Source organism: Plodia interpunctella, chromosome Z, assembly GCF_027563975.2.
Source record: "Plodia interpunctella isolate USDA-ARS_2022_Savannah chromosome Z, ilPloInte3.2, whole genome shotgun sequence".
NCBI classification, from domain to species: Eukaryota; Metazoa; Arthropoda; class Insecta; order Lepidoptera; family Pyralidae; genus Plodia; species Plodia interpunctella.
The window spans coordinates 9,653,293-9,667,021 of NC_071324.2; the positions used below are offsets into that span (position 1 = coordinate 9,653,293).

Sequence of the window (13,729 nt, forward strand, 5' to 3'; positions counted from 1 at the left end):
CTATACTGCAAAAAAAGACATATATGAGTAAAATAATGTTCAAAATCAAGCATACAACATTTAATAATAAATAATTAATGTAATAATAGTAATGTAGTAATAATAATTGAATAAAATGTTAAAAAGAATAATGTAATAATAATAAATAATTATGTCTATCTATCTTGTCTATTAAATCTAAAGTTAAAGTTATTCTGCAAAAATCTTCTCACATGCGTAATACCTCTTTATATAAAAATATTAAAATGCGGATTTCAAACTATGTACATTTTTTGCCATAGCAATCCGGATCTAATCACCCGGTGTTACCAGCTAAGAGGACACATTTATTTATATAATATTTAAAGTGTCCTCTTGGCTACCCACATTTGCTCTTTTTAAACATGTTATTTTCCCCATAGATTTTCACCTGGTAAGTAGATATGAATTTGACACCTATATTCGTTTCACTTCGTTGGCTCACTGTGTACTTACCTACCTAGCTACATTTACTTATTTATACCTGCAGGTATAAATAATGCTGCACACAAGTTTATTTCTTATAGTTACCTATATAGCTTCAGTCGAGTAGAGAGGGAGCAGAATTTAAAATATTTAAATTTACTTCCAACAGTTCCAATGATTTGACTAACTATATTTTTTGAAATTTAAAAGTTTAGACATTTTAAGTATCCACAAACAAATCAGACAACGCGCGCGACGCCTGACTCCAAACTGCGGGGAAATGCCGTGTTTGACGGATCGCACGTAATTTCACTGAAACTGAATTAAACAGATTATATATAATATAGGTACTTATATATATATCTACAGCGCGTCAAATGTATATGTAATTATAAATACAAAGCGTCACTTTATTAGTGCCAATTTCTAATCTAGCTAGGTATTAATAATTGTTTGTGAACTAGGTATTTATTTCTAGCGTTTGTAGCGATTCACTGTAACTCCAACTGTAGATGATTAGATTTACTTAAACACAATAGATTTAAAATAACCATCAATACATATAATAAAACAGTAGAAAAAAATCTGTACATAGAATAAATTTACATAGAAACAAAATTAGGCGATGTAAGAATTTGAAAAATAAATCTGTCTGTATATCTGTATGTCTGTCTGTTTGTACACGCTAATCTTCGGAACTGCTGGACGGATTTGAATGAAACTTTTTTATACCTATTAAGCCTGGGCAACATATAAATGATTTTAAATACTGGAACACCTGTGGAGAACAATGACAGCTAGACTATAGGAAATATAGAAGTTATACGCCTTAGCAAGTTGTTCAGCGTGATGAGCATTTTCTGTTGAGATATAAAAATCGAAGATCTGAAAACCTGATGCAGACCCATAATGGTCCAGCTAAACTATAAGAAATAAAGAAATGACGCCTTTACAAACGTTGTTCAGTTGATGTTTATACATCAACAACTAACTCTAAGATCTGGAACACCTGAAGAAGATTCATAATGGTCCAGCTAAACTATAGGAAATATAGTTTTTCAGTCTGATGAGCATCTTCTGTTTAGGTTATCGTTACATCGTTTGTCTGTACAGTTAAATTTCTCAAATAATTTTGACTCCTTACCAAAAATTGTTCGGCCACGCGAACCAGGTCGCGGGCATTAGCTAGTATTAAATATGAGCCAATGGTTAAAGTATATACAAAGCGCGCCACGTGAGATGCGACTTTCAGTTCAATTTCTGTGCCTAACCTAAAGTACTGGGAAGTAAGCAATAAAAGTGGCGGCCATAATTAAAAATGAATGTAAATAAATGAAATTCTTATGAGTTGTGCATTTAATTAATAAATATTACAATGTTTAGTAGTTATGAAAAAAAAAAACAGAAATTATAATATGTAATGTTAACATATATTTTAATTAAACAATCTACCTATGTTGTAATATATTCTATCCAATCGTGAAAATAAGTAACATTAAGGATTACGATTGGTGTTTCGCCTGGTTGTTTCGATCCCCATGAGAAATATCCAACAACGCTAGAATTTGCGTATAGCAGGAGAGCACCATGCACTAAAAGGTATTTTTTTAATTAGAAACAAAGATCTATTTAAAAATTTAATTTAAAAAATAAACTACTAAGACGTGGCATCCTCTCATCTAATAGAAAACAGCTGACAGTTTTCCAAACGGAACATTATATTTACTAAACATAGCCAATAACACATAAAAAAAAAAATAAAATCGGTTCACCCGTTCGGTTGCTATGAAGCCACGGAAAGACATACGTTAGACTTATAACTCCACCTCCTGTAGTCGGGTGTTATATAAAAATAATAATAATACCAATAAATAACAGACAATCTTGTACTCAGATTCTTGAGAACAAGAATCCTTTTTCCACTTTTTTACCATTCATCCTTATGGATTACTATTTCCATGACTAGTTCCCTCCCTATCACGTGGTTGTGGTGACTTCGGTGTCCAGTCCCCAGTAATGCGAGCTCCACACTGTCGCAACTCAGACACGTGCCGACGCGATTGCGTAAACATTGCGTAGTTACTATAAGTGCTTTCATTTACCTCAATGAATAACCAGCAATATATACTGAATCCATTAAAGTTTGGCAAACTGTTCAACGACAGTGTGGAGCCGGCTTATGGAAAGAGTTAAACTTCGAAACTTCGAAATTGATTGCGCAAACCATGTACACGCCAGGTTTCAAGTCTCGTGGAGCGCACTTGATTGTATGCACGCACATGTGACACCACCAGTTCTACACAATACGCAGACCAGGGTTGATCCAAGGGGTATACGTTAGAAACAGTGTAAAAACATTCATCTTGTCGCAGCCAATTTGCAGAATTTACGGTACCTATCACAAAATGGCGAACTATGTGACAAAACTATACCTAGTTATTACTTCTTAACTAACCGAGAACTACATCATTTTCTTTGCCCACCACCACGCAAAATTCATGATCACGCAGATCCGTTATAGGAGTCACGTGCATCTTGCAGTCTTCCGTCGACGTACGGCCCACAATCTCCGTTTTTATTATCACATCATTATGCATAACTATGAAAATAATAATGAAGATGAATGCCATTATTTCTAGCTACTATACTTTGTTTGCCCTACTTAATGCCTTTTTCAACACTTTCTGATATAATATCATATTGTTATCTAACGGATAAGCTAACGGTTAGGATAACTGTTGGATATATTACAAATAGGCTGTCAGATACTTTAACAACAAGCGGGGTGAAATAGATCCCTTAAACTTTTGAAAGAAATTAAGAACTATACGAGTGTTCGTGGCTTTCAGAATTCATTTAATAAATTTACAGAGCCTCGTTATATTTATCCTTAGGCTGCAGCCGTCGGGGAGAACTGAAATCGTACCATTGCAAGCACTATTGGTCTTCATTATTGTACCTACATGATTGGGAAATTCATCACGACAGTTTGAACGCGGCGTGTAGCGTTTCGTTAGTGTCGCTCTTTTTTTTTAACAAAGAACTTTTTTTGTAATTAAACATTTATAAAATTAAACATTGTACCAGTACTTTACTTATTTACTTATTACTTTACTAATTAAATTGTAATCAATTTTATTATTTTATTAATAAGTAAAGTACTGGTCATTAGTGTTTATTAAATTGTATCATACACAGTAATCTGTGTATGTGGGTACAATTTAATAAAAACTAATGACAGCCAGCGGCGGAGTTTTAAACGCTCGTGAAATTCACCTTTGTTATAGATCTTTAAAACTATGCAACGCATTTTGATAAATATAATGACGCAAGAGGAAGGTTTATATGTTTAAGTATATATGTATAATTTTACACCCGTGCGAAGCCGGACAGGTCGCTAGTTACTAATAATGTGTACCTTGTGGATTCGATATAAAATTCCAGCTAGCGATGCCCATTTGGTCAGAAATCTGCTCGTCTTCGGAACTGATATCGGGAATAGTGGCAACTGAGGAAATTAAATTAGTAGGTTGTGAAGTGAGATTATTGTACTTAGCTTGGATACAATTATGGGGATACTGCAGACTAGTTGGCTATTTAGGTAGTTCACGAGTTTGTGCGACTTTAATATATATTGGAATTATGCCAAGTGTACAAGTATAATGAGAATTATTACAAAAAAAAAATGTAAGGCGTTTTTGGAACAAACCGTCCAGAAATAACACAAAACAACTCATCAAGTGCGACTTGACTCGCGTGAATAGGGTTCCGTACAATGTCAAAGTTTTTATTTAATTATTAACTACTAGCGCTATCTAGTAATGTTTTAGTAAACTGTTTTCCGTAAAAACATATTCTATTTAGTTTAATAGTCCTCTTTTTTTAATTTATAGAATTATTATAAGTTATTCTGTAAACTACAAGAAATGAACTACTATATTTTCAATCAAATCTAAGTCGGATATCATGCATTGGCTGTGAGTGGTTGTGACAAACGCACGGGTGATCCTATAAGGGTTCCGTTTTCTTATACATGATGAACATGGCAGTCCATGATACAATCTATCTATTGCCATGTTTCATGGCATTGTCAGACACTGTGTACTTCTAATATACTTACATGCGAGTAATGGTAAGTCAGAAAATGCATCGTGTTCAAACAGCCCAATATTATTGTTCAAATCATCATTATTGAATTGAGAATGAACTATGGTACGTATAATTCCTGATTCTGCAAAAAATATGGAATTTTGAGATATCTCTCAGTCACAGTCGCGTTCCCAGTTACATTCGGGAATGTGAGGCCCTTGGTCAGCTTAAAATGTAAACCTTATAATTTTGTGAATTCGGCTGTGATTTTACAATCGCCAGCGTGTCTTATATCAACCACCCCTCAGTAGGAATGTCAGTTGCCAACAGCTGCCAGGTGTACAAGTGTAATGTACCTTAGGTAATGATCGCTTTCCTAATGTTGTATGGATTTCGACAGATCTCGTTAATAACTATCTAGATGGTGTATCCATTAACGGGATATATTTCTCGACAGCACAAGTCTATACCTAGATCCGTAACAGGTTTAATGTAGAATTTACCGAACACTAACCAGCTTTGTCTCCATCAGTCCGATACTTGATTGTCCAGAAAGGCAGCATTTCAGACAGATGTGGGTCTGACCTGGCTGATACGCAGAACCCAGGCGCGATTGACCACCGTTTCTGAACCAGGATGGCATTACATAGGGCTCTTAAAGGTTTTTTTAAAAACACAAGACCTAACCCTCTGTAATCATTCATAGTATCTAGAAATAAATTTGATTTTTAACTCATACTTAACATCTGTTAGCCATCAAAGGCCAGATTGAGTACATAGGGAGGCCGTCACGTCTGAATGCATACTTGACGCATCTAACACATACTAAATTCGCAATATTAATTCACGAAATTACTTTCCATACAAAAAATTAAGTTACGGTGGCGAACTTCATCAAGCAATTTTTTTTTGTTCTTTACATTAAATAGGTACCTCCCACTATACTTACTTTCTTTCACTGACGTGTGCTGCCTCCGAGTAACTTTAAATATGTCATTTCCTTTATGTGAAACTAAGCACAAATGGACAAAATATATGATTACGAGTATTAGAATTAATATAAAAGTGATAACTATGTGAGTAAAAATACATTTTTCGCCTCTAGTAAACTTTGGTTCCTTTTGTTTGTGTTCACGTTCAGTGGGCGACATATTATAAGTCACGGCAGTCTTGTTTCATTTAAGAAAAAATGTGACGCTTGGAGTTTTGCATCCGAAGTTGCCCAGTTTCATTGGAAGTAAAGCTATTACACATTTACATTTACGGTATTTAAGTAGGTGGGATCAAATGATTAAAAAAACTGTTTTTAAAATAAAAAAATATTTTATAGAAAGCTATACAATTCAATCCCTGCTTGTGCGTAAATTCATTTAATAAAATATAAAGGTAATCGACTAACAATAATGAGCTTTCCTTTATTTATACCGATGTCAGTCAAAATTCAACAATCACATTTATTTAAGCACCACACGTTTCTGTAAACATTGAACTACCTATACGTAGACTTCGCCTCTTTTGGATCCGTTCGGCTTCCTGTTGAACTCTGGGGGTGTGCTCGCACTGGTGGCACTGTGTTCGCTCTCGCGGTCTGATTGGGAGAGTTCAGTGACGGTGGCGCGGGGGGGCGCGGGGGAGCCGCCGCCGCCGGTGGCTCGGTCGGCGCGGGGGGTGGAGGGCGCGGAGCCGACTATGGACAGCTGCGTGACGCCCATCGGAGACAACGTGACGGGCGATACGACCGGCGCGGCCGTCAGCATCGGCGCAAGCCCGCCCGGCGACAGCACTGCTTGCGCCAGCGCCGTGGTCCCCGGCTGCCCAGCATGCAACGTGTTGTTCACCGACCCACTGTCCAACTCTTGAATCGGCGAGAGCACCAGGGCTCCTAGGACTGGCACCTCGTTCTGGTAGCCCTGGTGCGCCATGATGACGCCCATGTTCTGCATGCCCATGGCTAGTCGACTCTCGCGGTCGATCACTTCTTTAGTCACGTCCGGCGTGGGGATGCGAGGTCGGTTGCGAAGTGTAATAGGTATCGCTGAACCGTTACTTTTTTGTGCACCTGTGAAAATAAATGAGGATATGAATAACGTAATTTAATGTCTCCTACGTTAAATATCATTTGAATGAAGTACTTACTTGGAATTAGTTACATTTAATTTCATATTTCGCATGTAATCCCAATAACTATATTGCTAAATCATGCCTTAGAGTCATAATGAGATCCGCTTTGCGGCTGGGCTTACGGGATAACTTGTCAGTTACAGGTAAATGACAGAATCTAATTTGGAATCAGTTTGGAATATTACCATGTTCAGTATGCACTGAACTGTAGTAATGCTACTACATGATATATTCATCAAATCATCATCGTTATTATCGATATTGCAATAAATCTAATTCCATACATACCTACTATTTGAAACAATATTTTAAAAAATATTTTTTCTTTTCAATTCGGTTTTTTCGAATGTATAAAGCGTGTGAACAGCTTACCATGTCTAGAGTTTTGCCGATGCTGTCCTCTTCCCGATTTTCGTCCCACTAGTCTTTCATAGAGAGACATCTTGTGGTGTGGAGGCTGTTGCACGGGCGGCTGGCCCGCCTCTGGACTCGAATACACCACTGAGTTGTGCCGATTCCGGCCGAAGAACCCACCGGATGAATACGCGGTAGAAGCGGACCGTACGGAACCCATCCTAGATATTTGTCTTTGAAACCAGTTTTTTCTTCGTTCTACCAATGGCGTATCTACACTCTCCTGAAATAATGGAAAATTGATTTATTTTTTATAGGGATCCACACTTGACAGATTGTATTAAATTTTAAGAAGCGTTCTTGGAATTATTTTCGAAGACGGTAATTTTCAATTCACAGAAGTACTACTTGAGACAGTCCTAATGACTTCTATATATAAAATAAAAATCTGAAATGTTTGTTAATTTCGTAAGCTTTTAAGTATCTCTAAGTGGTTTATATTGTATCATAAATATGAAATAAACATTGTAATACCGGATCATATAATAATAATACTTATACTAATTATTGTAATTAATTAATAGGGACCTTTAATAAATTACAATAAAACCCCCAACACTATATCGCAGAATTAATTTCCGGTTTTGGAGATTTTAAATATGTTTCTCAGGATGCCAATGTTACTGAGCTTGTGGTTCTGAATAGGACATATCTTTCAGTGGACTTCTTACGAAACGACTAGGTTACACATAGCTTTAGCATAGGAAACATTAGTATTTCCTTATTAAAGTGGAAGTTAGACAGGCGCCGTTGTAAAATAGCAATTTTTAGGTTCATTTTAAGACTAACATCGGTTTTTGCTCCTTAAGAAACACTGAATAGAATTAAAAAATCATCATTGCATACACATACCTACATTTTACTAACATGAACATAATATTACAATTAGAGTGCGTGCAATGGATGAAAACTGGAAGATAATAGGAAGAGTTACTAATATAAATGTTCTAACATAATCGGCATAGGTTTCGTCGTGGCTTTTTCTCGGCGCTTGTACATTCGCGTACACGGCGTCCTCCGCTTTGACTTTGTAGTGGTCTGCGGAGCACGGAGGCTCATGTCTGCGGTAGTGCTCCGAGGCCACCGTGTATGGCAGGTCTTTGGGTACCACCTCCTCCCAGTACTGGTCCTTCAGTAGCTCCGGGTGCTCTTCGTGCATCTCATCTACTATCATGTATGCTGCCTGAAAGTTTTTATGGTAGTGTCAAATGGTGTCTGTTGCACATTATTATCCCAAATAATTAACTAGGAAAACTAATATTTTACTCTTTTCAATGTAAACCTTCAAACTATAAATGCTTATAATCTTCAGTAAATTGCTAGAACCACTTAAAAAGCATTGTTTCAATACTGTAAATACAGAATACAAGTAAGTACTACTTAGGATTTACCTGTCACGTTGGAAATTGCTTCATTTAAAATTAAAATAATATGTAGTGTATGTTAAGTACATACAATACTATATATTTTTTAATTTTTTACATGTCCATAATGTTATCTACTATAGCGATATTTTTTAGAGATGATAGTGGATAGTAACCTTAATATGCCTGTCTATGAGCCAATTCAGCTCAATGTCGTCGTCATCCTCTCCAAATGGATTGATTAACACCTCGGCAACCTTCAGCCACCCCACGTAAAAACAAAACTGAAACAATTTCGACATATAAGTATACAGTCTCGGATCGGAATAAAAAAATTTTCAAAGTACTTTGATTGAGACAATTTACACACAAAACATCCTATTAGACCGTGCCATGCCGGGTCAAGTGAGATTCTTTAATTGCCATAATATGATATAAGGAATCTCACTTGACACATGGAGTCAAAAAATTAAATTATAATAAATTTTTTGCAATAATTATTCTTGTACATATGAAATATACGGCTCTTGCATCCTGTTTCGCTCGCGTGAATTTATCTGTGAAAGCGGAACAGACATGATTTTCATACAAACTTTCACCCCCTCACTATTAGGGGTTGATTTTTGCAAAGATGTGCCTATGTATGAACAAGGGTCATGGAAAGCGAAACAGATTGACAGACAGACTTTCGCATTTATAATATTAGTATGGATAATATATGGACCTGTAACGCGGTGAATAGTGGAAAGTACACATCTGGCTCGTATTTGGAGGTGCTTCCAGGAGCAGCAGGCACCAGCTGCCGCCCCATCAGGGCTGCCACGAAGTATGTATATAAGGAGAGAGTCACCACCTGTTGAAAAGACAAGGAGCGAACTATTTTATTACGTGAAAAGAAAAAGTTAAATAAAAGATACATATTTAAAATTATTATTTCGTCCGTTCTATTGACCAGACCACTCGCGCGTATGTTGTAGTTTGCAGAAGCATAATTTTATTCCAAATTCATTCAATCCAAGTTTTTATAGTGGATTTACCCATTACATACATTTCTTTTTAGACACTTATTATTATAATTTGAGAAATATCACGATTCAAAGGGTGAATTCACACTTCTGTTTTCAGTTTTCAATTTTACAAACTTGTGAAATCACAAGTCTGTAAACTTCATGAAAACAGTTTCGAAATGTAAATTTCCAGTTACTGAAGCCATTCTCGTCAACAAGCCAAACTTTCAACATTAATTTTATTTTGCTCTGAAATTCCTTGAAAGTCTATATCTAGAAATAAACCCACGGCTTCGTCAACGTGAATCACCCACGAGGCATGTACGAGTACCTACATTTTCAAGGAAGAAAAGCAGTTCTGCCCTACTTCAAACTCTTTATTTATTTATTAAGGTACACCAACAGTATTTACATACAGCATTCGACACAAAGCACAAAATTAAGTTCTAATGTAAACACCAATGACAGGTATACACAACAACAACTCTTAACTATTATCTAAGCAAAACTTCAAGAAGATTGGTCGAGTAGATACGGTTTGAAGAAATAACAAGTTTAGAAATAACTTTTCAATTCATCTAGATAATAATTATGTTTCTACCTACTTATATTGGTAAATAGTTCAATGGTCCAGGGGTTCGTGTACGTATAATATTAATTAATAATCTTACCATTTCATATGTATTAATATATTTTAACAGCCTATATATAACATTCTGGGTTCTATGTAAGAGCCGCCTGGCCAAGAGTGCATACTGGAATTTACTTTTGTTTAGTTTAGTTAGAAACTTTAGTAAATGACTGTAAATCCTTACATATTACAAAACGAAGTATACTCTGCCGCGTTTGTCTGTTCGCGATAAACTCAAAAACTATTGCACAGATTTTCATACGGTTAATTTTCACCAAATACTTAGATACCTATATAATTTCTGAGGAAGGTTTACTTGTATAATTTATTATGCTTTTACCATGCCGCTAACATGTCATACCTAGGTATGTCATCTTACATCTTAGAATCATCTATGCTGTTATTATAAAAAACAAGCGTTTGTGAGTTTGTATGTGTGAGGCGGGTAATCTCCGAAACTACCGAACCGATTTCAAAAATTATTTCACCATTAGAAAGTCACATTGTCCAAGATTAATATAGGCTATATTTTATCTCAAAATTCCCACGGGAACGAAGCTCCGGGAAACATCTAGTGTATTTAGGTATATGTTGGTATCGTCCTATGCTAATTTGCATTGACTCCCACCATGTGCAAAAAGTATTTCCGTTGTGTTATTGATTTTTGTTCGGGTCACGTATAATGAGCAAGAAACGTGAGACGACGCCCGCATGTTCAGATAATTGTTATGTTATGGCGTTATCATCGTAACGAATCAACTCACATGGCAATATTGCTCACCGTCACGTCCTAGCTAAACGCGAGGCCGTTGGATCCAATGTTTTACTAGATATTTTGTAATATAAATAAACTAACTGCCTAAGTAGGAGTCTAGACCAGGGAAAGTGAATTGTGGAGGTGCCTACTTAATTAATACTTTTGTAAGCAAGTTTGAATAGATTTAGAGCATGGAGGCCTTTTTCGATGTCCAAGAGATTTTAGCTCAAATAAGTACTTATTAAAATACCTAATTAAGCTATTTGCATATTTTGCACAGATGTAATCAGCTTTTGGTGAATGATTCAGAATATGTAGAAATACCTAACAGCCGCTATTTTAGTGTCATCAGGCCTATGTGTAAAATCACACAACGATTACTTCATCAAGAATGACATGCTCAGGTAATCTATATGACGCTGCGCAGTGGACCGTTGGTTTGAGAATAACGCGCAAATTGCAATATTGAAGGTTGAAGGGCATGGCGAATGGTAACCTCCACGCAGCGGCTCGATGTTGTGTGATCAATGTGACTGATGTGTCATAATATTAAACCCCGATGCAAATTATAGGGAATTATACGTTACCGATATATATACCGTTGGTCGAATTTTAGTGTATAAACTTAACTAGCCTTTTGTCCGCTACTTCGCCCGCATAGATTTTTCCAAAATAAAAGGTACCCTATGTCCTGCCTGTCCTAATAGCGGCAAGTTTGCCATCAATTTGGGCAGGTTGATGTGCTGTTGACTGTACGTAACAAAGGAAAAGTACGGCAAAATCTTTTTTAATCGGCTCTTCTAAATAGTGATTCAATATCGTAAATTATAATTAACGTTATAAATAGACTAGGCTAACATACCTGAGTGTATACGAGAGGTACACACACTGTGTCGTAGCCAATGAGGGCTCCCAGACGCCTTCTGATGTCCGACAGCTCCACAAGAAGCGTCTGGACAATGTGGTCGCTGGTTATGAGGCCCTCCTTCCGCGCTCTGTTGATGATATTTGTTGCCCAGACCAATGGCATCCAGTACTTCGACATTGGACTCTTACCGTCCATCTTTTCGAAAACTTTTCTCTCACTTTCGAGCATCAAACCTGAAATATTGATTTAAATAATAATAAAAACAAGGATTTAACTATACAGAAATCGTCGCCATTAGCCTTCTTCTTTCCCTGGCAAATAGTGTTGATTATATTCAAATACAATTTTACTGGACATTCTGTTCAGAAATCTTTACCACAGGGTAAAATGAGGGATAGAGAAAACCAAACAGATTTTTTAATTGTGTATGATCGTATTGGTTTTCATCGACTATTATTATTTTCATATTCGATGAATCGCTAACGCTAAAGTAGGTCTAGAAGCGTTTTATTACGATTGCAGATACGTATATTTTAATACACAGGAAAAGTTTATTTTTTCTTGGGTACTTACATAGTTACATAAATACTTAAATTGTTTAGTTAAACTTATTAATGCTTTCCCAAAATATATTTAGATTCATTGATTGATTGAGAATGAGAAAGTATATATATACTTACTATGTACAGATATCTGTATCTGTCTGTTTCGCTTTCATGGCTAAACCGCTGGACCGATGTTGATGAAATTTGGAACATACTTTTTTTTTCAAAAATAATCCCCCGAATTGCTATTATGGGCTGATAAGTTTGTGCGAAAATCACCTCTTTCTCAGAGAATCTCACGCGGGCGAAGCTGCGCCAAAAGCTAGTTTATAATGTCTTACCCGAGTCCACGACGTGCTGCCATGTAGGAAACCGTCTCTTCACCCTGAGGGACACCCTTTGTAATGTTATGACGTAGGCTAGAATTGCATAACGCACTATGTTTCGCCGCATCAATCTCCCTGTTTCATCCTGGAAAAATAAAATTGTCCGCTGAACGATTGTAATGACTTCATTACCATATATGAATTCTGATACATTTGGACTAACTAAATAAAGACAAAGATTATTTATTTGCAAAATCATGAGTTTACATTATTTACAATGCGATGTTAAAATAATAATAATAAAAACTTAATCCGACATGCCTCACCGGCTATGCAAATTTTAATGGAGGGCAAATAAAACAAATATATTTATTTAGTTAGTTTATAACGTTACAATACCTACTTACTAATATTTAATTGCAAGCATATTGTAAGTAAGTTTAACATTACTAACAGACTTTCCAAATCAGTGCAAGATTTCATAAACAATTCTGCACAATCGCAACGCTAATCCCAATAAAAAACTATAATATATAGGTTCGTAAAAAAAGAAAGAATGAAACGATTTTTAGTTACATAATATATTTTAAATATACTTATAATTATGGGGTGTCTTTATGGGAAGCCAAAATATATATATATATATATCTTTTTTGTCTGCCTGTCTGTATGTTTGTTGAATATCACGCAAAAACTACTAAATGGAATTTGAGGCTGTTAACTTAAAATAACCTCAGGTGGTTTCATCGCGTTACGTTGCTTAGAACCCGAAATATTGACAATAGTCATTAGCGGACACATGGAATTAACGCGGGCTAAGTCGCGGGCAAAAGCTGGTAGTAAATAAACCAATACACACGTTGCTCAGGCCTTGTACTTGAGACGCCAATAACTACACCTGTTACAATAAAGCTGAACTCAATTACACACATATAGGTTATTTTATTACGATCTAATTTTTATATATTTCCATTTTACATTTATGAAAAAATATTGACATAGTAATATGTACGTTATAATTTATCTGTGGAATAGGTAATTGTACCTTTTCTGATCATAATAAGTCAAGTACTTAATCGTAAATTCACAAAAATATACACAAAACACACGTGGCTAATCTAATAGTTTCCTTAATTTAAACTATGTCGCCTCATAGTCATTGT

The 13,729-nt window shown here is 35.9% G+C and overlaps 2 protein-coding genes across 5 annotated transcripts in view; both read right to left on the bottom strand.

Moving 5' to 3' along the window:
• Positions 1–1,784: 1,784 nt before the first annotated feature.
• On the bottom strand, positions 1,785–5,693 carry LOC128683031 (uncharacterized). The gene is made up of 6 exons (XM_053768201.1): positions 5,483–5,693; positions 5,048–5,242; positions 4,565–4,675; positions 3,863–3,952; positions 2,900–3,043; positions 1,785–2,036 (listed from the first exon to the last, which is right to left on the bottom strand). Exons 1-6 carry the CDS (start codon positions 5,682–5,684, stop codon positions 1,897–1,899), a joined length of 882 nt encoding a protein of 293 aa, XP_053624176.1. The 5' UTR covers positions 5,685–5,693; the 3' UTR covers positions 1,785–1,896.
• A 143-nt stretch (positions 5,694–5,836) lies between these two features.
• The window catches only part of Best2 (Bestrophin 2), a 31,779-nt gene continuing 23,886 nt past the window's right edge, over positions 5,837–13,729 (bottom strand). For all 4 annotated transcript variants that reach the window (XM_053767690.2, XM_053767691.1, XM_053767692.1 and 1 more), the window contains 7 exons: positions 12,582–12,711; positions 11,690–11,928; positions 9,157–9,285; positions 8,609–8,716; positions 8,021–8,251; positions 7,027–7,291; positions 5,837–6,592 (listed from right to left, as the gene is read on the bottom strand). In XM_053767690.2, the coding sequence (XP_053623665.1) occupies positions 6,027–6,592; positions 7,027–7,291; positions 8,021–8,251; positions 8,609–8,716; positions 9,157–9,285; positions 11,690–11,928; positions 12,582–12,711 (1,668 nt within the window). In that variant the 3' untranslated portion in view covers positions 5,837–6,026. The remainder of the gene's footprint in view (positions 6,593–7,026; positions 7,292–8,020; positions 8,252–8,608; positions 8,717–9,156; positions 9,286–11,689; positions 11,929–12,581; positions 12,712–13,729) is intronic.